Source organism: Stegostoma tigrinum, chromosome 1, assembly GCF_030684315.1.
Source record: "Stegostoma tigrinum isolate sSteTig4 chromosome 1, sSteTig4.hap1, whole genome shotgun sequence".
Lineage (NCBI taxonomy): Eukaryota > Metazoa > Chordata > Chondrichthyes > Orectolobiformes > Stegostomatidae > Stegostoma > Stegostoma tigrinum.
This window is the reverse complement of record NC_081354.1, coordinates 7,546,319-7,572,727: the sequence shown is the minus strand read 5'-3', so window position 1 is coordinate 7,572,727 and position 26,409 is coordinate 7,546,319. Positions and strand designations below refer to the sequence as shown.

General features: G+C 42.0%; 1 protein-coding gene across 3 annotated transcripts in view; it reads left to right on the top strand.

Annotated features, from left to right (window-relative positions):
- grid2 (glutamate receptor, ionotropic, delta 2) overlaps positions 1 to 26,409 on the top strand; it is a 961,209-nt gene that overhangs the window by 863,880 nt on the left and 70,920 nt on the right. For all 3 annotated transcript variants that reach the window (XM_059650188.1, XM_059650127.1, XM_059650148.1), the window contains one exon: positions 5,309 to 5,504. In XM_059650188.1, coding sequence (XP_059506171.1) covers positions 5,309 to 5,504 — 196 coding nt within the window. The remainder of the gene's footprint in view (positions 1 to 5,308; positions 5,505 to 26,409) is intronic.

Sequence of the window (26,409 nt, the reverse complement as noted above, 5' to 3'; positions counted from 1 at the left end):
GAATAAGGGATCTCACCCCCGAACTGGGCCATCCCTGAGGCGATTAGCTGCCCACTGCTGGTGACTATCAACAGTGCCAAGGTGAGGCCTATGAAATACAGAAATTAGAGGAAGGAATAGGCCATTCAGCCCTTTAAACCTGCTCCACCATTCAAGATGATCATGGCTGATCTTCCAGCTCATTACCCTCTTCCCACTTTCTCCCCATGCCCTCTGACCACTTTTTGCCGTAAGAACCATACCCAGCTCCTTCTTGAATGCTCAATGTTTTGGCCTCGAGTAGCTTCGAGTAGTAGAGAACTCCACAGGCTCACCTCTCCCTGAATGCAGTCATTTCTTCCCCACTCATGCTTAAATAGCTTACTCTTTATAATTATACCCTGGCCCCTGGTATTGAACATTCTGGTCATTGGGAACATCCTTTGTGCATTTACCCAGTCTAGTGATGTCTGAATTTTCCAAGTTTCTATGAAATTCCCCTTGTTCTTCTAAACTCCAACAAATGTGCTCCTCGCTGATCCTGTTTCTCTTCATACCTAATCCATGCCGTCCCAGGTGTCAAATTTGATAAACCCTCAGCTGCCAGAACATCCTTCCTCAAGTCAGTAGGGCATTGAGTGGGCATTTGTTGTGCACAAATTGCTGGCATGACATGAAGTCTGTGCATGACCTACCCACATTAGTCTTTATAGGGGAAAGAGCAGGAAGACCTCCCCTCCTGCAGTTTGCAGTGGAGCTTTCCACGATTTCTTGTGCTGGCTTTGGCAGATCTTTTTGAAGTCATGCAGAAAGACACAGCTGAACCCAGCAGAAAACTCCAGATAGTAATAACAGCGAAGCTTCAAACAGCTTCAGTATTTTCATATGAGCCCCACTCACCACCCAGCCCAAGGCTAAGCTGTCTCTGATGGGTGAGTTTTCGGTCAAAGGATACATAAGTATCCTTTAGTCATCCTGTCTCATCGCTCCGGTCTCCAACCACTCCACTCCTCGATTCCCCGGCCCACCGACAAAGCATCTTTTCTTTTATTTATTTATTTTGGGGAGGTGTGTGAGCATCTCTGGCTGGGTCTGCATATATTGCTTATCCCTAATTGCCCTTGGGAAGGTGGTAGTGAGCTGCAAGCAGTCAAAAGCTAAATCTATAAGGAACCATGAATGCAATATGAGAAGATTTTCCAATAATATTCAGTTTCATTAAGCTCAAATATAAGTCCACGGCGATTAAGCAATTGAAGCTCTATTTTAGATTAATGTTGGGGCTCTGTGTTATATTCCAGTGCTCTGGAGGTAGGTGAGAATATTAAATCAGTAGGTTTACCAAAGAGACTGAGAGACATCCGGGGAGATGATAACAAAGGATAGGAGCATTATCAATTTTTTTAAAGTGCTGCCACATACTTGTTTTAAAACAACTGTGTCACAGGAGGTCAGCGTCATTGGCTGGGCAAGTATTTACTAACCATATCCAATTTCCCTGAAGAAGGTGGTGTTAGAACAACAGAACATAGAGCAATACAGCACAGGAACAGGTCCTTAAGCACACCATGTCTGTGCCACCCATGATGCCATGCTAAACTAATACCACCTACTCACACATGGTCCATACCCCTCTATTCCCTGCCTGTTCATGTGTCTGTCTAAATGCCTCTTAAACTTTGCTATTATAGCTACTTCTGCCACCTCCACTGTCAGTGCATTGTGGGTGCCTACCACCCTCTGTGTTTTAAAAAAAACTGCCCCACATATCTCCTTTAGACTTTCCCACTCTCACCTTAAACCCACGAGTCCTAGTATTTGGTATTTCCACCCTGGAAAAAAGACTCCAGCTATACACCCTGTCCATGTCGCTCATAATTTTATATGCATCTATCAGGTCACCCCTCAGCTTCCAAAGCTCTAGTGAAACAATCTCAGTTTATTCAACATAATAATAGATAATAAAATGTGAGGCTGTATGAACACAGCAGGCCAAGCAGCATCTCAGGAGCTTTTGTGCTCCTGAGATGCTGCTTGGCCTGCTGTGTTCATCCAGCCTCACATTTTATTATCTTGGATTCTCCAGCATCTGCAGTTCCCATTATCTCAGTTTATTCAACCTCTCCTTATAGCTGATACACTCTAATTCAGGCAACACCCTGGGTAAACCTCTTTTTCACCCTCTTTAAAGCTTCTACATGCTGAGTTATCTTGTTCACCCACTACAGGCTCAGGCTGCCGACAGACCCACAGTGCTGTAGGGAGGGATATTGCCCCAGAGTCAGTGAATCGACAAGAAAATAGCTCCAATTCGGGATGGTGTATGGCTTGATGGGGAACTTGCAGGTGGTTAAAGTTAAAGCAGAAAATGCAGGAGAGACTCAGCTGGCCTTGCAGCATCTGTGGAGAGAGAAAACCAGAGTTAATATTTACAAGTAAAATGACATCTCATTGGATTGAAAGTGTGGCATTCCCTTTTGTTGACTCTGTACACTTGCATTGAATTTCATTGCTGCAGGCCAAGGATATAGAGGTCAGTGAGAGAACAACAGGGTCAATCAAATTATGAGGTGACCAGAAACTCAGGATCATGCTTGCAGACTGAATGCAGATTATTCCCAAAGTGGCGATCCAGTCTGCAGTCTATCTTCCCAGGGTCATGCACGCTAAATTATGAGCAACAAATCAAGTACCCTAAATTGAAAGAAGCACAGGGAACAGCAAAACACTGAAATGAAATCGCTTTAAAAAATATTTGTACTGAGCAAATTGAAGTCAAGGAAATGAAAATTGGTGAAGATTGAAGCTAAAAATATTCCATCAAGATTTTTATGACAATTCATTATTAAAAAGGTTTGGCCTAAAAATTCTGCTACCTCATCAGTTAGCATCATTTCATTAATATCAGATTAATTTTACAGGCCAGCTCCATTCTTCATTAAGTTTGTTCATATACATTGCCATTAAAAAATAACAGTCTTGCCTTATTGAAAACTGCTATAAATTTAAAAGGGTTTCTAACAGTAGTGTGAGAGGAAGCAAGTTCGAATTCTCATTGAATTCATGATTGTTGCTTCAGGAAGTGGGATGGAGATGAACATAGAATTGAATATAGATTTGGACATATGTTGGGACGCTAGAAGAATGACATGACCTCATTGAAATACATAGGCTTCTTTGGGGGGCTTGGGAGGATAAATGCTGAGAGGATGCTTCCCCTCAAGGGACCAGAGGGCATAGTATCAGATTAAAGGGGCACCAATTTAAGACTGAGATGAAGAGGATTCTCCTCTCAGAGGATTGTGAGTCTATGAAACTCATTGCCACAGAGACCTCGGGGGTGGGGGGTTGCAGAATTCTTGTGGATACTTATGAGTTTGATAGATTCTTGATCAGTTGGGCAATCCAAGATTATGGGGAAATGCTGGAGAGTGGACATGAGGAATGTTGGATCAGCCGTGATCCTTTCGAATAGCAGAGCTTGCTTGGACAGCTGAATAGTTTACTGTTTTTCTTGTTTCTTAATGTCCTATGCTTTGATCATTATTAATGATCAGTAAATAAGTCAAATGAAATCAATGAGTTTATATTTTTCCTGTCCTGGTGAAGGGTCCCAATTCAAAACATCGACTTTCCTGTTCCTCTGATGTTGCCTGACCTACTGTCTTCTTCCAACTTCACGCTCTATAGACTCTGACTTCCAGAAACTGCAGTTCTTGCTATCTCCTTATATTTTTACATCTTCTTTCTTTGGTTTATTTCATATACCAACCAAGGAGGCAAGCAGCTTGCTTTAAGATGTTGACCAATGCCCCTCATTAGGACAACAACAACATTTGCATTTATATTGTACCTTTTACAAAACAAAAAGTATTTCCCAGTGCATTATCAAAGAGACTTGGGTACACAGCAACATAAAGAAATGTTAAGACAGGCTTGGTCCAAGGTTTTAAGAAGCAATGAAAGTGAGGAAAGGTAAATGTTCAGCAAAGCTTAAGGAGGGAATTCCAGAGCTTCAGGCCCAGACCCCGAAGGCTTAGCCATTCGTGGTGGAACGACGAAAATTAAAGACAGTAAAGACAAGAGTTAAATGAACAGAAAAGTCTCAGAGTTTGCAGAAGTTGCTGGAAAAGCTTAGCAGGTCTGTGAAGGAAAATCAGAGTTAATGTTTCGGGCCTGGTATCCCTTGCTCTGATTTTTCTTCACAGATGCTGGCAGACCGGCAAAGCTTTTCCAGAAGCTTCTGCTTTTGTTCCCGATTTATTGGTTTTTCTCTCAGAGAGTTATCGCGATAGAAGTCATTACACTTCTCGCTATGACAGGTCAAGGTCATTGAAGGGCTTGAAAAGAAAATGTTGGTAGTTTTAATATTGAGGTATTTCTGGACTGGGAGTCAATGTAGCTGAATAGCAGTAGGAATGAGTTGTAGTATAATCAACAGTGCTTTGCATGAGCTCGGGATAACATTTCACACCTGGTGATAGCCAGCAGGAGCATCTTGTGGTAAGTGAGACCAGGAGTAGCAAATGTCCGGATGTGGGATTCATCAATGGATCAGTCACCTGTGTAAGCAGAAGGGAGCACTTCGAGTTGTTTGCATCCTTTTTATCATTCCTCCCTCCTTGCAGTGTTATATTTATTCCCTCGTTGTATGGTCTTTTCTTGATTCACTTGACTCCTGTTCCATGGGTCCTCTGGTGGCTAACAAATGCAATGTGTGATCTGCAGACTCAGTCACATGGTGGGGGTGTGATGGGGTGTAGGGTTCTTCCTGAAGGATCAGGTCATCGAGCTGTTTGGAGGTTTGCTCACTCACTCTATCGACTCATCTTTCGCTCTGCATATTCCCAACTGACTCGACTCATCTTCTGCTCTGCATATTCCCAACTCACTCGACTCATCTTCTGCTCTGCATATTCCCCGAAATGCTAGCAAATGGGACTAGATTAATTTAGGATATCTGGTCAGCCTGGATGGGATGGACTGTTTCCATGCTGTACATCACTACGACTCTATATTATTGTGAATGTACTATAATCTAAAGGCTGGTCTTAGTTCCACTCCGATGACATTGTACCTCACAAACCCCACTACCCATGCTGCATTGACAACTAAAAGTTGTAGTCATAGGTTCCCTATCAAATAGCCCAAAGATCAGTAAACTGTTTCATAGATCAGTTGCAACCTACTACACCTTACAGCCATCCTTCAGTTAAAAGTAAGAGTTTTTGGAAACAGATGGTCCACACTTAACATTATTCTGAGCCGTTAGGATTTATTTTTTGAATGGGGCAGTGGCTATTTATCCTGTTGTTTCTCTCAACTCAAGGTCGCTGCAAGATCTTTCCAAGCAAACAGACATTCCGTACGGCACAGTGATGGAGTCAGCGGTATATGAGCACGTTCGTGTGAAAGGAATGAACCCCTTTGAGAGGGATAACATGTACGCCCAAATGTGGAGGATGATCAACAGAGGTAACGGCACAGAAACCTCGGTGAAGGATTCCCAGGAAGGCATTCGAAGGGTACGGTGCATTTCTTTCATGTCTTTCCACCAGCTGAATATTATTCTCCTGACTATTAGATTGTTGTCCACTGGCTAACAGTTATGTGTGGGAGACTACAAATTGCAAAGAGGATTCTAAATACACAGATGACAAAGTGTGGAGCTGGATGAACACAGCAGGCCAAGCAGCATCTCAGGAGCCCAAAAGCTGACGTTTCGGGCCTAGACCCTTTATCAGAGAGAGGGATGGGGAGAGGGTTCTGGAATAAATAGGGAGAGAGGGGGAGGCAGACCAAAGATGGAGAGAGAAGAAGATATGTGGAGAGGAGAGTATAGGTGGGGAGGTAGGGAGGCGATAGATCAGTCCAGGGAAGACGGACAGGTCAAGGAGGCAGAATGAGGTAATAGGTAGGAAATGGAGGTGCGGCTTAAGGTGGGAGGAAGGGATGGGTGAGAGGAAGAAGAGATTACAACAGAGTTGCAGTGGGAGAGAGATTCCCTGAGGTTGGTCCGGAGGGAGGAGGGTAACTTCTTCAGGTTAGGCATCCCTGGAAGAGGCTTCGCTGTGAGGTTAAAATTGTAGCAGTGATAATGGGAACTGCAGATGCTGGAGAATCCAAGATAACAAAGTGTGAAGCTGGATGAACACAGCAGGCCAAGCGGCATCTCAGGAGCACAAAAGCTGATGTTTCAGGCCTAGACCCTTCATCAGAGAGGGGGTTGGGGAGAGGGAACTGAAATAAATAGGGAGAGAGTGAGAGGTGCAGTTCCCATTATCACTGATACAATTCTAAATACACAGTTTGAATTTTGCCCTGAGCAGTGATTTCAAGATTTTTATTGCCCGTTTTGTTTCATTTATGAGACAGATAATGTTTACAATCGAATGTGGTCACACATACAACATCACTGTATCAGCTGGAAGGGGAAGTGGGCAGCCATGATTTAGTCTTCCAGCAATGATAATCGAACTAAAGTGGTCGCTTAGGACTTTTCCTGCTCTCTGTACCTTATCTTCTTCCTGGGATAGCTGCAACATTTTATCCCAATTCCAGGACTCACAAGCCAGCCAGGCCATCAAGTCTGCTCTGCCATTTGATGAGATCATGGTCGATCTGATAATCCTCAACTCCACTTTCTTGCCCATTCCCCATAAACCTTGATTCCCTTACAGATTCTGAAAGGGAAGCTGTCTCAGCCTCAGATTTGTGTGGTGCAATTCACTGGAGATACAAGAAAGATCTACCAGAGCAATGAATGAACCGAGACAGTGTACCAATCAGGAATAAGTGAACAAAATGTTATTCGTTCCTCTAAAAGGGATGCCTGCACTGTGATCCGAGATGGTCATTTAAGATAATAAAGTAAAAAAAAGACTGTGGATGCCGTAAATCAGGAAACAAAACAGAAATTGCTGGGCAAGCTCAGCAGCCCTGGCAGCATCTGTGAAGGAGAAAAACAGAGTTAATGTTTCAGATCTGGTGACCCTGAGAAATGGTTAACTCTGAAATGTTAATTCTGTTTTTTTTCCCTTCACAGTTGCTGCTCGACTTGCTGAGCTTTTTCAGCAATTTCTGCTTTGCTTCCTAAGATAATAAAGTGTTTTTTTGGACAGAGACCAATAAAATGTTTTCACCTACTTGTAACCTGAAAATGAGAATGAGGACTGGAACTAGGGCTATTACTTAATGATCAGAGAATGTGGAAGTCACTGCTACAGATGGTAGTGTAGGTGAATAGCATAGGTGCATTGGAAGTGAAGTTCAATAACACACACTAAGGAATAAAGAATGGCAGAATACGTTGATAGATTCAGATGAAGAGGGGTGGAAGAAGGCTCATATGAAACTGAAGATCAACATAGATCCGTTGGGGCAAGTGACTTATTTATAAGCTGAATTATAATTGTGTCCCTAACTAACTCCACGTCCCTCATTTAATGAATGTCTTTATTGGACTGGCACGGATTTTCAACAACAATTTAGTAAAATCCCATCTGTTTATTTGTGCCTACATTTATCTATTATGCTTTTCTCTTTGTGATTTCTTACACGCCTCAAAGGTGTCCTCCCTTAACACAATTTGCTTGATAATTTTAGTGCGTTGGAATACTTTGAACTGAGGGACAGATTTCAAGATCATGGGGGAAGAAATGGTTTGCTGACATGAATTTGTAGCTTTAGAAACAATTACTTCAACTTTATACAGAGCAGGATTCAGCTCTGTTTCATATTGATTTCAAAGTCAACTAAGGGATAAAATTCATTGAGGACTCTCCCAGTCAGCTACAGCAAGTTGGTGGAAGATTGGTGGAAACTCAAGGTGAGAAGATCGTTCTACAACAGGTATTGAGTCAAATAGACCATACACTTCAGAGTTTAAAAAAATGAGCGCTGATCTCGATGAAATGTGTGCAATCCATATAGGGCTTGACATGGTAGTAGCTAAGGCATTGTTTCCCCTGCCTGAGAGAGTATAAAACTAGAGGTCATAACCTCAGGCAGGGGATACATTATTTAGGACTGAGATAAGGAAGCATTTTTTCTTTCAGATTGTTTTGAACCTCTAGAATTAACTACCTAGAGGGCTGTGGATGCTCAGTTTGTTGGTGCATTCAAGATTAAGATCGATAGATTTACACAAGGGGCATCAAGGATTATTGGGCCAGGGCAACAGAAGAATTGGGAACTTTAAATATGGTGCACAGTAGAATTTTAAATTATTTTGGAGGTAGAAGATAGAAGCCAGGATCTTGGTGTTTCTAAAGAATGAATTAAGAGTTTCAGAGTCTGAGGGTTTCTGCCAGTCCAGTATCATTTTGTTACTTCAGCTATTACTGCTCTTCTGCTTAACACATGGAGGTTTTAAGTTAACACATCTGTGATATTACTAACTTTGTCCTCTGTCATTAAGTACATTGTACTATTAAAAGTGAATGATGCGCAACATATCAGTAAATGACAGGCATGACTGACGATGCATAATTTATGATGCTGCTCATTCAGTAAGGCCGAGAGCTATATTATTTTGTATGTATATTTTATGCATTTGTGCTTGACTTATGTTGTATCACAGAGATGATTCCTTTGAAATACCAGTAAGGAAGATTGTAATAAACTGCGGAGGTGTCTGGAATATGTTAAGAGAGATGCCAGTGCCAATTGTTGATGCCAATTCCCTAATATAAAGGAGTTTTTTTTACAAATGCTTTGAGATTAATTTTACGGAGCTCACCACTTGCACCAAAGCAAATATTAAATTCATTTAGACTCTGCACACAATGCCCAGCACTCTCTGGGTCAAATGTCACTGCAATCACAATGTGACATGCCTTTATCATTGAACCCCTACAGTGTGGAAACAGACCCTTCAACCCAACAAGTCCACACCGACCCAGAGAGCATCCCACCCAGACCCAACCAACCTCATCTACACATCGCTAAACACTACAGGCAATTTCCACCTAGCCTGCACATCTTTGGACTGTGGGAGGAAACCAGAGTTCCCCGAGGAAACCCACACAGCCACAGGGACAATATGCAAACTCCACACAGACAGTTACCGAGGATGGAATCGAACTCGGGTCCAAGGAGCTGTGAAGCAGCAGTGCTAACCACCGAGCCACCATACTGCCCTTTTCATCTTCCTTGACCTCCTGCCTGCTCGATCGGTCTATTGCCCTCCACCATCCATCTCCCTGTTCTGGGCCTGGACTGACTCCGACCTGCCCAACAGGACTAGTATATCACCTTCAAAGGTTAATCTTCCCGCCTTTCAAATGTCACCTCATGTATCTCTAGAAATGTCTTCCTTGTGTTGTCAGCTGCTCCAGGTAACATTATTCACAGGTCTGGGAATTGTTTTTCTAAGGCCTGCAATCATCTACCTGTCCTGCCACGTCAATCAGTCCTGCGGTGAGCCAAAAATGAGCTCATTCCATATTGGCAAGACTAAGGACATTTTGCTCAATGCCACTAAAAAAACTCTGAATGTTGGTTCCTGTCATCATTCTTGTACCTGATTGACTCCTCATGCTACATTTGAAGGTATCAGCCTTAATGTCTTGTTTGGTTCTACACACCAGCCATTGATTACAGCATCTATTTCCATTGGGTACCTTCTCAGTCTTCACTTATATCTGCAGCAACTGAAAGCATGCATCATCCTTCATCACTTCTGGATTTCACTGTCACTAAGTGCTTTTTGTTGCCATCTTGTGTTCTGCCCTTCATAATTTGAAACTCACCCAAAACTGTAATCCCAAAGTAGCTAACCTTTACCATGTTCCTCTCCACATCAGACCTGCCTTTACTAAATTCCAATGCTGATCATCCTGCAATGAATCCATTTCAACAGCCTTCCCTGTAGACTCCTCTCCCCCGGCCCCCAACATTGGCCTTGCACCCTCCTTTATTGAGTAGCCTTTCACAGGCCCTGAAGCTGCATCATGTACCCTCCAGACTTTTGACTGAACATCCACATTGCCTCCATTCCACTGTGGTTGGAATAGCTCTCAGTCCACAGTTGGAGCACTTATCATTGACTTCTCTGCTTGACACCGGTCCTTACTTATAAAAGCTTCCCATCTGTTCAGCTAGCCCCTTTAAATCTTCTTCCACTAATGGTTGCTTTCCTCTATATGAAGGGTACTTAAGACATTTTCTGTAGTTAAAGGCACAATTAAAGTTGAAGCTATCACGGTTTTTAGAGACTAGACAGTTGTGATCATGTAGAAATCACATGTGATCAGTTGATAAACGTGTAGATGTTGCATCTCTTCCAATTTTATCTCTGAAGGCATGACATAAAGTTTTGTGGTTTCCTTCCCCTGGCATCTCCCCCAAGTGTCTAATTCAAGCATGAGTTTAGCCGTCAAATATGTTTACTATAAAAGGTCATTGAGAGCCATACCAATCCTATCCTCACCTCAAGCGGATTCTCTGGGAATGAGCTTTCCAGATCAGGGGCTCCCGAGGTGCAGTGGTCAGAGCACTCATTGGAATTCTTGATGGTCAATTCATTTTTACACTTTACTGGTGATAGATTTGGAATGATCCAGTTGAAGAACAGGCAGTTTATATTCATTGCAAAAATGTCATTTTTGGGGCAGGTTGCCGACCATTGGGAACCCAAGAAATGACACAGACCATGCTGAAGACATGCCAAAAGAGGAATATCTGAGTCAGTATTTAGGGTCCTGAAGTAGAGGTCGGTGTGTACATAATGTGTGAAGTACAGTCACAACTGTTCTTCTTGTCTTTGAAAGAGCTCATCCTCCTCTATATCTTACAATATCATTAACATTCTAAATGGCATCCCATCTTTACAACTTCAGTGGAGGAAGAGTAATTGTGATCAAACCATTTGTTGACTCCTTGAGTTAGACCGTAAGTCTGCATGATACAAGAGCAGAAGTAAGTAATCAAATCTGTTCCAATATTTTATGGGATGATCTCTTCAACCAAGACTTCACTTTCCTGCCCTTCCCCCTTCACACTTGATTAAAAATCTGTCTGTGTCAGTCTTGAAGAAATGTGATGACCCAATCTCTACAACCCTTTGATCTAAAGAGTTCCACTGATCCATCGAATTCTCTACCTGAATGTAGCATCTTGGTGATTATTCACAGCAAAATGGCATAATTTTTGCTTCATGTAGGGTGAGAAGGCACGTCCTAAGTCTACCTCAATCAGAATGTGGACAGAAAACTGTGTTGTTGGTGTGAGACTAATCCTGCCAATCATCTTTCCAACTCTGATCAACACCCAAACCAGATAAAACAGATCTAATTTACTTCATAAAAATTCCGCTTGCTCACATCAAAATAATGCAATCAGAAACAAACATCCTGGCATGTTGCGCATTCTCCTACATTATTTCATTTTTCCCAAAATTTCCAAACAATGTATTGCCAACCTCTCTCCATTGAAAATGCAATAACTGTGCAGCAAAGCGAAAATATAATTTCTTTCTGCAATTCTATCTGGGGGCATTATTGAACTGGACTTTTGACTTGACACCATAATAGTTACTGTTCAACTTTGCAACAAACTACCGTTTAGGTAAGAAAAAATGCAATCTTTTCTTGAATGGATAGAAATTTTGTGTAATCTTTTTGATTGCTGGGTTGCTGGGTCATTTTGGAACATTAAATGCTCTGCCACACTGCCATTTCTTAACGTGATCAAGTTCTCAAATACTGGTGCATTTATTGTCTTGCATTCCAAAGTTTTTCACAAGATTGTAGCTTGGGTGGCTTAGCCAGGATTCCCTGGTTGCGTGAAGTCTGCATTGTAAAGTTTTCATGTTATGAGGAGAGCTTCAACAAGAAACCTTTGATGGAAACATATTACATGCAACTGAGGAAGAGTTTCTTTGGGGTTAAGCACTACTAAGTTCCTAGGTTGAGGTGCAGTTTGTGTCTATACTATGAGTGTGTACTTAAAAATAAGTCACATCCGATAACTTCTGTGTGACTATCACATAATTCGGATGTACCATAACTAGCTGTTGAGTACTATGTAATAAACCTGAATCAAGATTAACGCAGTATTCTGATGGAGGCATTCTGTGAGCATTCTTCCCCACTTGGTATCAGTTACTTAGACTAACATTAATGAGAAGGATTGGTGGCAGTGAATCTACCAAGATGGCTGTAGTGAGTATGACCACAAATAAACCATGCTCATCGAAGAGTAGATTTTACCATATATTATCAATCCTCCAGGATTTGCGAGTGGCCATGATTGTCCACGATGGAAGAGACTGGCATATACATTCTGCAAAGGCATCAGATTGATGAAAAAGACAGCAGTGTTAGCTAACTGTTTAGTGAACAGATGATGTGCTGTTGTTCCCTCATCTGGTTGCAGCCACACCCCAGATCTGTCCATTTAAACAATGCACTTAATTTCCATGCGCTCCCATATTTTGCCTGGGACGTAGGCCAATTATGGCCCAATTAGTGAACTAAATTAGAGCAGGAATGCTTCATGTAAGTACCTCTTCCGATTTCTTTCCTTCGGTGAGAAACTCACTGTGTGTAAATTCACCACCCACCAAAGATGTAATTACCATGTAATCGCATGATAGAAATTCTGAGTCCAAATGCCTTCATAACAGGAACAAAATGAGCAAAGGGGACATCTAATAAAGCTTCCAAATCTCCTGCATACCTCCCAAACATTCAGCTCAACCTCCGCAAAAGCTTTTTTTTTAAATGCACACTTTTCATACAAAATACCTTGTCATTTCAATCACTTTCTTCTGTGAGAAAAATCCCACTAGCAGTTTTGTCTGCCATCACAGGGGTCTGAAACAGAGTTAAAAATGAATTTCCAAGTGAGCTAAATGTATTTGGAGATTCCATTGAGAGGACTGTGAGGTCATAGATGGGAAAGGGTTTGTCTGCATTCAAACATTTCTGCATCTTGAGAATTTAATGTCACAATCCATTTAACCTCATCCTGCTACTCTCCAAAGTCAAGTGATTTTATTTTTCTTACCTTTGGCAAATGAAGTTAATATTAGCTGGATTAGAGTCACATTCTTATTTTAATTTTTGCCTGCTGTTTTATAGGAAGATTCATGGGCTGATGCAGCTCCTGCAGGAGGAGGCAATTCAGCCCATCATGTCTGTGCTTGCTCTTTGAAAGAGCTATCCAGTGGTCTCACAGCACCGCCTCTGGCTGAAAACAATTAATCGTCCAGTATATATCTGATTGGTGTTTTTAATGATTCGTGTTGAGGCTGACACTGTCACCCTTTCAAGTAGTGTATTTCAGATTAATAATTCACAGCACTAACAAAAAAATTAAGCTGAATCATTTTCAGTCCATTCCAATTCCATTCACATTTTATTCTTGCTAATATGACTCTTACTTTGTTAATTCAAGACATCAAGCAAACATGGAAATAGAGGAGCAAGCTGTAGTTAATGCACAGCTATTAACAGGACTTACAGGGCAAAGTGTAATTAGCCTGCAGTATCAGCCAAGTAAAGTCATGCAAAAGATAGTTTTATCTCAGTGCTTTTTGCTTTGAGCAGTGTGACAGATACAACTCCCTCTTCGCACAGTCTGAGCAGCTGTAACTAACTAAATGACTTCTTCAAAACCACACTCACACAGTAGCATTTCCATATTATCTAGTCTGCAAATTATGTTCTTCTCTTTTCCCATGTGTATGTTGAAACCATTGGTCTTATTGATCATCATTTGTAGCTGCCTTCGGGGGAAGATAGGCCCCTCAGGACACTGACATTCTGTAAGACATGGTCACCTTGCTGTTGTTGCTTCTTTCCTTGTATCTTGTTTCAGCTTTCAAGCCATCCAATCAAAGTCTGAGTTCACTTAGTCCTTCTGTATTCTGTAGTATGGGTTTGTAAACCTCTTTATTACTGCAAATGTACGAATTAGGAATCACATACAGTCCCTCAAGGTTTCTCCGCCACTCACTAAGATTGTAGTGTAACCTCAAAGCTACATCCCAGCCTACCCCTTACAATCTCTCATCTGCACACTTAACATGAATCTATCTGCCCTTGTTTTAAGAAAACCCAAGAAGTCTGTTTCCACCGCCTTTTCAGTTAGAGTTCCAAAGACTCAAGAGCCCCTGAGAGGAAACTTTTTACCTAATCTCTGTTCTAAATAGGTGTTCCACCATCCTGTTTCCAACCCACAGGAATTTAAGGTAGAGGAGGTGTAACTGTTGCACAAAAGTATAACAACAATTTGCATTTATACAGCAGCTTATTGAAAAAAGATGTTCACTAAAAGCAACATCAATTCAAATAAATCAACATTGAACAACAGAGGGGGTTCTCAAGGATAATTACCAAGAACTTGGTAAAATGTGCTATCTTTTAAAGGAGGTGAGACAATTAAAGAGATAGTAAAATTCAGGGAGGGATTTTCAAAGCTTAGGAACCATAGGTAGCTGAAAGTAGGCTCCAGAGATGGACTGAATAAAATCATAGATGCACAACAAGAGTTGAGAGGGTGCAGAGCTCTCAAAGACTTGTATGGCTGAAGAAGGGTACAGGGATGGGGTAGGCTGCAATCATGAAGGGAATTGAAATCAGGATAATTCAGAATTGAACCAATATCGGATTGAGAGCCGATCTAAGTCAGCAAGCACAGGCAGATGGGTAACCAATCTTTAGTACGTGTTAAAATATATGCAGAAGAGTATTGGCCCAGCATATGTTTATATGGGGTGGCACACGGGAGACCAGCCAGGACAATATTGTTATGGTCAAGCCTAGGGGATAGATAACAAAGCGTGAGTGAGGTTTTCAGTGCTAGACAAGCTGATGCAGGTCATAAACGAGAGATCAATGGATGAAGAAGCAAGCAGTCTTGAAGTAGACAGGATTGGTGGCTAATCCCATGGTCATATTGTAAATGGTCTTCCTCAGCTTCAGACATACACAAAGGGACCACTTGTCCCAACTGGACTATGCCAGTGTTTACACCATTATATGAGCCACCTTCAATCCTACTTCATTCTCATTCTGTCAGCATGTCTTTCCACCCCTTCTTCTCGCATGCATTTGTCTAAACTTTCCTTAAATCTGGATTGATTGGTATGCAGAGGAACTGGCTCATGAGCACACACTCACACAATTACTGTGGCATCCCTGTTATGTGGCATTACTGAAAACTCACACAGTCCTCTCCATCTTTTCAATCTCTGTCCACCCATTCCCAGTTTATGTACTTCATTCTTTCATACGCCACAATTGGAGTGTACAGGGAATGAGGATGAAGGGCAGTGGGAGGAGCTGAAGGAAGGCAGTATTGAAATCGCGTTGAAATAGATTGAGCACAAGTAATGTTTGATAATTTTATGGGGAAGATGGAAGGCTGAGAAAGATGGCAGAGCTACAGTCAAGCTTACAGGAGAAGTAAGACAATACAAGGTTTTCAATAGTAAATGAGCTGTTCTACTGGCTGAAAAATCTATTATAAGGTTTGATTATTTCAAATGGAGATTAAGAGAATTTTTTGTTGTGAATCTTTGGAATTCTCTATGCCAGAGAGCTGGTGATGCTCAATTAGTGAGTATATTTAAGATATCAACATATTTTAGACATGAAGGGAATCGAAGAATATGAGGTTAGAGTGAGAAAGTAGAGCGGAAATATAAGAGCTTGTGAATGGAGGTCATATGCCTGCTCTTGCTCCTAATTTATTTACTCTTGGGGATTATGATCGAAACTCTGAGGATGAAAATGAGGAAATGGATAAGGATAGGAATCAACAGAAGTCTATGGTTTGTGGTCCAGTCACACCCTGTTCAACTGCCTGGATCTCACTCACTTTCTCAGCCCCATTTCTCTTCTACTGCTGGGGATCAGTAGCTTGAAAGACACATTGTTCACTTAGTCCCCTCACTCTCCTTTCCAGCCTTCTGTCTTGCTCCTCTGCCTCTCCCTCCGCCATTATAATAGCAGATAAAAGAATATCACACCTGGCCCTCAGATGTTCTCACTGGCTGTGGGATCACAAATATGCTGTTAGTCTCACTGCCCAATAGGAATTTTCAGACACGTGTCCAACAGTGTCAAAGTAAAATGATTCCCCAAAATGTGTCCAAAACCTTTTCCCCGCCTTCAACCTCAATTGCCAAAGTCATTGCAAGTTTCGGAATCGGATTCCGCACTTTCTCCATTGCAGCTGGTATCAGTGTAAGGCACAGTTGATTACCACATAACCCATTAACTATATGGTGTGTGGTGATTCCAAAGTCCTGCACTTCAACATGCTATCACCAACAGTGTAAATGAACCTGATGGGCATCTGAAAGAGCAGATGGCGAGAAAGACCTGACGAGCATTTGCAATCTGCTCACACAGTGACATTGTTGGTGGTAACAGCGGGGATCCCAAATCACTGCCCCCAAGAATGTTGCCATTGCCATGCTAACCTCAAGGATAAAGAGCGGGCCAAATGAATTTTGGGGAATATGAAACATAGACCACAACCTCGTGATTTCCAACACAGATCTTGCTCTCGCTGAGATATAAGGGCTCTTTTACTGATAAACCTGTGCAATCAAAGTTAAAGAGGGGTGTGTAGAGCCCATGGGTATATACAAGGCCTGTTGGTTAAGCCTGTGAGTATGGATTGTCAGGTGTCAAGCAGCTAAAAGTTGACAGGTGGAAACTAAACCTGTATTTAAGGTGTATGAAAACTGCTTGTGACAAGCCTGTCAGAAAAATTGTTTTTAACCTAAAGAAACAGTGAGAAAAGAATGCTGGATATAACCTTTGTGGAATTCTGTACCTCTGATGTCTGCCAGAAACATTTTGACTCTGTAACCGTCAAGATTTCCCACCATTTGATAGCGCTGAAAAATTTTTAAATTGCGAGGAAGGCAAATATAACACTGGCGTCCTCAATTTTCAAACCGCATTATTTGAGATAAAGCATTTAAAACTTCCACAGCTGATAAAGTCCGTGTTTATTAGATCAACAGTTGTTAACATTGAATTTCTTGAAGTAATTTGTTGTGATTCAGTTCCATGTATGCATAATTGTTTCAAATATAATCAGTAAAATTTTACAGGGTAGAACGTAATTTTAGCCATTACCATTCGCATTTCACAGTAAATGCTTCAGCAATAATTCAGTAACATTTCATTTAATTCTGGAAGCTTTCTCCCTTCATTAACATAAAGGCCAAGACCATGCATTACTGGCTGTAAGATCCAATCTTATCTGGTCTTACTCTCAGACTTGCTCACAAAAAGCTAACGTTGCCACTCCAGTTAGTGAGTAAGGCGTTGTCCATCAAATGGGATGTTCCACCAAGCACATTCTTGTTGGATTTGAAAGATCCAAGGACACATTACAGTATCACAGAATCACACAATTGGTATGGTATGAACTGGCCATTCAGCCCATTGTGTCTTTGTGTCTCCACAGGGACATCATAACTTTTAGTGCCATTCTCCTGCCATTTCCTGATAACTCTGCGCATTGTTTCTATTTAAATAATCGTTCAAAGCCGTCTTGAATGTTTTGATTGAAACTGCCCCCATCACGTTAACCAAGCAATGCATTTCAGACCCGAATGACAAGCTTTGCGAAAAGATTTTATTTAACATCACATCCATTTCTTTTGCAAATTAATTTAATTAAGGGCCATCTCATTTTTGAGCCATTGACAAGTAAGAGCAATTTCTCCCTGAATACTCTGACCAGACCTGTCATGATTTTGAAAACACCAATCCAATCTCCTATTAGCCTTCTCCACAATGATAACAGTCCAAATTTCTCCAAACTATATTCCTCAACTGATATTCCTGGACTTCAGAGGTTACATTATGAGGGGCAAATATACAAATTAGACTTGTTTTCTCTAGAATTTAGAAAGTTAACAGGTTATCTGATCAAAACCTTCAAGATGTTAACAGAATAGGTAAAGATAAATATTTCCACTGGTTGGAGATTCAAGAACCTGAGGGCATAGTCTGAGAATCAGAGCCAGACCATTCAGGAGAGATGTTTGGAAGCGCTTCCACACACAAAGGATGGGAGAGGTTTGGAACTCTCTTCTGCAAATGGCAGCTAATGCTGGATCAGGTATTATTTTTAGATCTGAGATAGATCACTTTTTGTTAAGTAAAGATATTAAGGGATCTGAGCTTAAGGCAGGTTATGGAGTTAAGCAACAGATCAGCCATAATTTCATTGTATGGTGGAACAGGCTTGAGGGGCTAAATGGCCCACTCCTGTTCCCATGTTCCTATTGAAATACCTAATTGTTGTAAACCACGTTGAAACATCCAATGATCATGAAGCGTCTTCTATAAATGCAAGCCTTTTGGTCTCTACTCCATGTGCAGGAAGCAGATTAGGCAAAACTAACCAAAACAAAGGCTGAATGACTGTTGTTTGACATCCTGTCTGGAACAAATAGTAAGTTATCAGTTCGAGGAGACATCTTTTGTTCAAGCACTCTTAAGAAAACAAAAGATTTATTTCTGCAAAAAATATCAATGCAGCTTAAAACTTCCAATTTTGCATTGTTTTAATGACTTAATCTCCTTCAGAATTAGTGGCAGTTGAGCAAAGAGGTTTATGGAGAATAATCCTGATTTAGCGGACCCAGGCAGCTGAAGGTGCAGTGGCAATGGATATATGGGATGATACAGAGACCACAATGAGAGGAACACAGGGTGCCTGGGGGTTGTGGGAGGCTGAAACAGATAAGACAGGTGTGACAATTGAGGGATTTGAAGGATAAGGAAGCTGTCACAGGACTGGGAACCAACCAGTTTTGAGCTGATCTCTACAGAGAAAGTTGTGAGACTGGTCTTGGAATGAAATGCAAGTATAATAGTTTTTGGCATCAAACCAAATGATGTAGTGGCAGAAGTGCTCGATTTATGATTGCCAATTATGGTGTTTCTAAAAATTGCCACTTCTGAACAATCAACGGGGTAGAGAATTAGACAGAAATTACAATGCAGAACCAGGCCATTCAGCCCACAATGGTCTTTATCCTTCACAAGGACAATCATAATCTGAAACACTCAGTGAGCCCAAACTGTTCCTGTATTCTTCTTGCCCTCCCTTCAACCACCCATCTAACAAACCCTTAAACATTATCCCTGCTTCAACCATTAGATCTATGAATTCATTCCATAGTCTCTCAACTCTCTGTCTCAAGCCATTTCCCCTGCACTGTGTCTTGAATTTCTTCCATATAAATGTATGGCCCCCAGCCTAAATCATCTGTTCCCATCCATGCTCTCCCATTTCTTCATAGCTTTAAAATCTTCTACCAAAACATCTGAAGAGATTAATTCCAATCAATGAGTCTTAATTCCATGCTTCCTAATGTCCTCTTGCCTCAACATCAAACTTGATGCCCTCTTTAAAAAAGGTCAGGCGCTAAGTGGCATAAAGTTTAGAGGGGATGTGAGGAAAGATTTTGTTTAGGCAGACGCTGGTGGTTGTCTGGAATTTGCTGCCGCAATTGGTAGTGGAGTCAGAGACCCTGAACTCTTTGAAAAATTACCTGGGCCTGCCCTTTATGTGCTGTAAGCGAGAGGACGATTGGCCATGTGCAGGAAGATGTGACTAGAAAAGGCATCTGGTTGTCTTTCAGTCAGCATGCACAAAATGAGTCAAATGGCCCATTTCTACTTTGTATCATTTTGTTGGTTCTGTGGTTAATCAAATCAAGATCTTTAGAATGATAAAATATTTTGATGGATTGGATATTGAGAGAATTTCCCATCATCTGGTGAAGGTCACAACTGGATGCCATCAATATAAGATGGTCACTACAAAATCCAGTAGAGAATTCAAAACAAATGTCATCTCTTGAAGGGTGGTGTGGATGTGAAACTTGTTACTGTTGGAAATGAATAAATTGGATATGCTTATAAATGAAATTTGCAAATAACTATATGAATGAGAAGAGAATTGAGGGCTATAATGGTAGATCTGAATGAGGAAAGTTGAGAGGAGGCCTAAGACAAATATTAATTTTTGTATGGACTGGTCAATCTGTTTCAGTGTCATTTACGTAACATATTTAATGTAATTTCTGTGCTTACATGGACCAAGTTCAACTTCACAAAGTGGTCTGAGCCACTGGGAGAAAACTCACGGTTCATTGTTTACATAAAAAATAGGGCAATAATGCAAGAGGCAGATAGTTTCTTTACTGAAAACAAAAATGCTGAAGGTCATAGTGGGTCAAGCAATATCCATGGAGAGAGAGCAACTGATGTTTCGAGTCGAGATGACTCTTTCAGAAGTGAAGCATGGAGGGGTCAGCACTTATGCAGTGGTGGAGAGGTGTTGGACTGCTGGGGGAGAAAGGATGTTGATAGTTCAGGTTAAGTGATCGGAATGTGAGAATGGCAGAACAATGTTGTGTCCAGCTGCCAGACTGGAAAGAACAGACAGTCCCACTCGAATGAGGGAAGGGTAGAAAGGGTGACAGAGAATGTAACAAGCAAAGGGAAGGAATGTGTTCACAATCTGATGGTGTTGAACTCAATATTGAGACCAGAAGTTGTAAAATGCCTCATCTCAACATGAGATGTTGCCTCTCCAGTTTTCACTGGAACATTGCGGCATGCTGAGGGCAGCCAAATAGGCATGCGAGCACGACGCCATGTTAAAATGACCAGCTATGGGAAAGCCAGGGTCATGCTTGCTCATGGACCAGACATGTTCTGCAAAGCAATCACCAGTCTGTGAGATAGTAAGAACTGCTGATGCTGGAGTCAGAGATAGCACTGTGTGGAGCTGGAGGAACACTCGGGCCAGGCAGCATCAGAGGAACAGGAAAATTGATGTTTCAGGTCGGGATCCTTTTTCAGAAAATCTTCTGATGCTGCCTGGCTGTCTGTGTCCCTCCAGCTCCATACTGTGTTATCTCAGTCACCCAGTCGATGTGTGGTTTCTCCAATGTAGAGGAGGCCACATTGTGTGCAGCAAATACAATACACAAGATTGGAGGAGGTACAGGTGAAATGCTGCTTCACCTGGAAAGACTGTTTAGGCCCTTGGATGGTGAACAGGGAGGAGGTGAAGGGGCAGGTATTGCACCTTCTGTGGTTACATGGGAAAGGGAACTGGTTTTAATTGTATTTGCAGGGGACACTTCATACATATTGCCTTTTCCACAGTGCCTGGCATATCTTGACATTTCACATTCATAACACCACTCAACTGAAACTGGTGATTTGCAATTTGGAAAACAAGAATTTGTGTTTATATAGCACCTTATATTCTTCCCAGGATGTTCCAAACCACCTTGCAAACAAGGAGATGTATTTGAATGCAACTTCTGTTCTAATGGAGAGACATATCAGTCAATTTGCACTCAGTGAGATCCTAAAAGTGGTAATGACTAGATAATCTGTTTTGCTGATATAAATTGAGGAATAGATATTTGTTAGGTCACTATAGAGAATTCTACTCATTATCTGAGCTGTATTTGGTGACTCTATATTTAAAGTCCCTCCCCATACATAGTTGCAGTGCCTATATTAATGATATAGCCCATAAAGCCTCATTTACCACATTCCATATTTAATCTCCCAAAAATAGTCTTTCTTTACCTCCTTATGTTTATTATGTTGGATCATCAGTTGCTTCCCTTCAATAATATTTGGAGCCTCAATGCAATCTGCAGATTCTGATCACAGGGAACTTGGGGCAGAGAAACAGAATGAGTCGGAATGTAGCCACTGTCATCCTCAGACCACACACACTCAACCCAAAGTCACTGCCAAACAATAGGAGACAGTGAGTGATGGTGGAGTGCTTGTTTTTCGGACTAGACACTTGTGACCAATGGTGTTCCACAGAGATCAGTGCTGGTCTGCTTTTCTTGTCATTTATATAAATGATTCAGAAGAGTATATAGCAGGCATGGTTGGTAGATTTGTGAATGACGCCAGGATTGGTGGTATAGTGGACAGTGAAGAAGGTTACTGAAGGTTGCAAAGAGATCTTGAGGTCAATGGGCTGACAAGTGGCAAATGGAGTTTAATTTGGATAAATGCAAGGTGTTATATTTTGTTGAGACAAACAAAGATAAGACTTATGCAATTAAACGTAGGGCCTTGGGCAGTGTTGTAGAACAGACAGACTTTGGGGTTAAGATACATAATTCTTTGAAGTTTGCATCACATATAGACAGGGTGGTTAAGAAGGTAGTTAGCACACTTGCCTTCATTGTTTAGTTATTTGAGTATAGGCTTGGGACATTATATTAACGATGGTGCACCGGATATTAGTGAGGCCTCTTCTGGAATACTGTGTCCAGTTCTGGTCACCGTGGTATAGGAACAGTATTATTAAGCTGGAGAGGGTTCAGAAGAGATTTATTGGAGTGTTGCCTGAAATGGGGGTTTTGAGTTATAAGAAGAGGCTGGATGGACTAGGACATTTTTTCCACTAGAGCATAGGAGGTTGAGAGGTGACCTGATACAAGGTTAATAAAATAATGAGGGGCATAGATAGGGTGAATGCCAGGTCTCTTTTCTCTAGGGTGGAGGATTTCAAGACCAGCAGACATATTTTTAAGGTGAGAGGAGAAAGATTTAAAAAAGACCTGAGAGGCTATCTTTTTACGGAGAGAGTGGATTGTATGTGGAGTGAGCTTCTAGAGGAAGTGGTGGATGTGGCTGCAGTTACAACATTTAAGAGATATTTAGAGAAGTACATGAATCGGAAAGGATTGCAGGGATATGGGCCAAATACAGGCAAGTGGTTCTCGTTTAGCTTGGGATCAAGAGCGGCATGGGCTGGTCGAACCGAAAGGTCTGTTTCTGTGGCGTATGACTCACTGACTCAAAACAGCTAGAAGGAGGAAGTGGAAGCCAGGCCACTTCCCACCCCCTAAGCTCCACATCCCTTGGCCAAGAACCCCCTCCCACTCACCGCCTCCACCCACAACCCCACCCCAGACTTCTGATTCCTGACCTTCCAGTACTCTCCCATGGAATTGGCAGCCTTGTTCCAGCTTGAACTATGAGTTGCTGATCCCACTGGTCCTGAGGAAGAAAAGTAGCAGCACCAAACAGTGGCAAGACTGTGCATATTAGATACGCATTCAATGGAGAAAGCTACACATACAAAATATGAGGGCAGAGCACATATTTGGCTTCAATTCAGTATCAAATAAAACCATGTTCCTTTTCATAGTGTAATCGGACCTTTTATGTTCAGAGGATAGAAAGAGCTTCCAGCCCAATGTCCCTTCTGAAAGACAATATCTCCAACAGTGTAGTTCTGCATGAAGTTATCAGCCTTGATTTGTCCTGTAGTACCTGGAATGGACTTTGAACTCATATGCTTTCGATACAGAGATGATGTTGTCTATCACTGAGCCATGGCTGACAATAAGAAGGATGTGTCTGCAGGAAGCTCTTTGAAAGAACTGCCTTTCCACTTTTGCTCCCTTCTTCAGCTGCTCCTTATTTTCATCCAGGGTTCTTTTCCGATTACTGTCACTGTGCATTTTTTTTTTCATTTTATGATCAGCGACTTTCATGAACAGAACTTGTTCACAAATTTGCAAAAGAAATACTTTTCAAAGCAAGCCGGTTTCTTCCAGTGATCCATTCACAGAAGATGTGGTAGTGATTGACCTAAAACTGAGCTTTCCCTGTCCTTTGTCTTTTGATGTGAGGCTGGAAAAGCACAGAAGCTCAGACAGTATCTGAGGAGCAGGACAGTCAATGTTTCAGGCCGAAACCTTTTATTAGGCTGGGGAGGGACATGGGAGTCTAGAAATAAACAGAGGGAGGGGTCTGGGCCTGGATGGAGGGTGGGAGAGTTGGTGATAGGTGGATGCAGGTAGGGGCGTATTGTGATTGTTCCGTGGAAGGATGGAACAGATAGGTGAGTGGGAAGATGGACAGGTTAAGTCAGGTCAGGGAGGTGAGGAGGAGAGGGAGGGCTGACCATAGAATAAGGGTTGAGGGAGAAGGGATTTAGAGGCTGGTGAAGTCAATATTGAGGTCCTTGGGCTGTAAGCTCTCAAGGTGAAATATCAGGTGTTGTTCCTCCAATTTACATTTGGCCTCATTCTGACAGTGGAGGAAGCCAAGGATGGGCATGTTGCCAGGGGAATGGGGGGGGGGGGGGGTGGAATTAAAATAGACAGCAACCAGAAGGTCGGGTTGCTTGAATTCACCAGTTTCATAATCCCTCCACCTTCAGCCTTATCACATGTCCAGCCCTTCCCCTCCCCTCCACCTCCCTGACATGACTCAACTTGTCTATCTTTCTGCTCACGCATCCGCTACACCCGTCCCATGGACCAAGCACAATAACCTCCTCCCAGCATCCACCTATCACCATTTCTCCCAACATTCACCAGCCACAGCCCCCTCCCTCTATTTATTTCTGGGCTCCTCTCCCCCTCCCCAGTCCTGACCAAGAGTTTTGGCTCAAAACATTGATTTTCCTTCTCCTCAGATGCCGTCTGATCAGCTGTGATATTCCAGCCTCACATCTATAGGCTCTAGCTTCCAGCATTTCAGTCCTTATTGTCTCCTTTCCCAGTCCTTTTATTTTTCAAACATCATTCACTTCAGATCCAAAGACTGAAAAATTCCCCTAAACTGGACCAGAGATCATAATTCAGATAATCATTGGATTTATCATAATCCTAGGATTTAGCTCAGCTGTCTATGTCATTAGGGTGTCTTCTTGAATCAAAAATTGCTGCACAGAGGGATTAACATTTAAAGGGATACATTTAGGCAGGTATGTTATTGATTAAGAAACAAAATGAGGCAGTTGATAGCATGCTTATCTCTAAGTCTAAATGTTGCAGGTTCAAGCCCTAGGAAGACAGCAATGCACAGTCCAAGCTAACACCACAAGAAATGGAAACATGAGTAGAGTATTCAGCCCCTCAGGCCTGAACCACTGTTCAAAAGGATCATGGCTGATCCAACATTCTTGAGATCCACTTCCCTGCCTTTTCCCATCACCCTACATCAAGGATTTATCTGTTTTAGAATTAAATATATACAAGGACTCTGTCCCTACAGCTGTCTGTGGCAAAGAGGTCTGAAGGCTCAACCCTCTGAGAAACAAAATCCATCCTAATCAAAGTCTTAACTTGATGCCCTTTTATTCTGAGGCTGTGCCCTCTGGTCCTAGACTCTCCCATGAGGGAAAACATCCTCTCAGCATTTACCCTGTGAAACCGCTTAAGAATCCTATATGTTTCAATGCAATCACCTCTCATTCTTCTAAACCCCAGTGAATAGACCTTTGCGCATTAGACAATCCCTCCATATTGGGGATCAACTTAATGATGCTTCTCAGAACTGCTTGCAGTGAAATATCTTCTTCCTAAATAAGGGGACCAAAACTGCTCACAGTACTCCCCATTCACCAGGTCTCACCAGCATCTTGTACAGCAGTTGCTTACTCTTGTACCTCAACCTCCTTGAAATAAGGGCCAACATTCCATTAGTCTTCCTGATGTCCTGCTGTGTACCAGCTTTCTGTGTTTTGTGCATAAGTACCCCCAAATCCCTTTGCGTTACAGTTTGCTGCAGCTTTTCTCAGTCTAAATAATGCTTTATTCTTCTGTTCACCCTTCCAAAATAAACAACTTCACATTTTCCTTCATTATACTCCCACAGTACAGTCCCTTGAAAATATCAGATGAGATAGGAATGATAAATCCTGTCAGACCACTTGAACCCAGGCAGACTGGTGTCCTATCTAAATATTTCTCCCACCAATTCAAAACAGATTGCCTGGCTGTTATTTACAGACTATCTGGGCAACACACAGTAGCTCAGTGTTTAGCACTGCTGCCTAAGGGACCCAGGTTTGATTCCACCCTCGGGCGACTGTCTGTATGAAGTTTGCACATCCTCCCCATGCCTGTGTGGATTTCCTCCGAGTGCTCCAGTTTCTCCCTACAGCCCAAAGATGTGCAGGTCAGGTGGATTGGCCATGTTAAATTGCTCATAGTGTTCAAGGATGTGTAGGGTAGGTGGGTCAGCCATGGAAAACACAGGGTTATAGGGTTAGGGTGGGGGACTAGGTTTGGGTGGGATGCTCTTTGGAGGGTTGGTGTGGACTCAATGAGCTGAATGGCCTGCTTCCACACTGTATGGATTCTATTGAGTGCTAAGCTTCGAAAGAGCAAAAAACGAAATCTCAACCTGATACAGTAGTAGCCCCCCTCAGGTTTTCCTCTCCCTTTTGATGGGTGTTGTTGACAAGTCCAGCCATTAATACCTATCCTGATTGCCCTCAAACTGAGTGGTTTCTTCAGAGGTCAGCCAAGAGTCAACAGCATTGCTGAGGTTTAGAAGTCACATGTTGGTTAGATCAGGCACAGTTAACCTTCCCTAAACATGAGGTGTACGAGGTTCTGAGGATCATAGAAAGAGCAGATAGAGAGAAGCT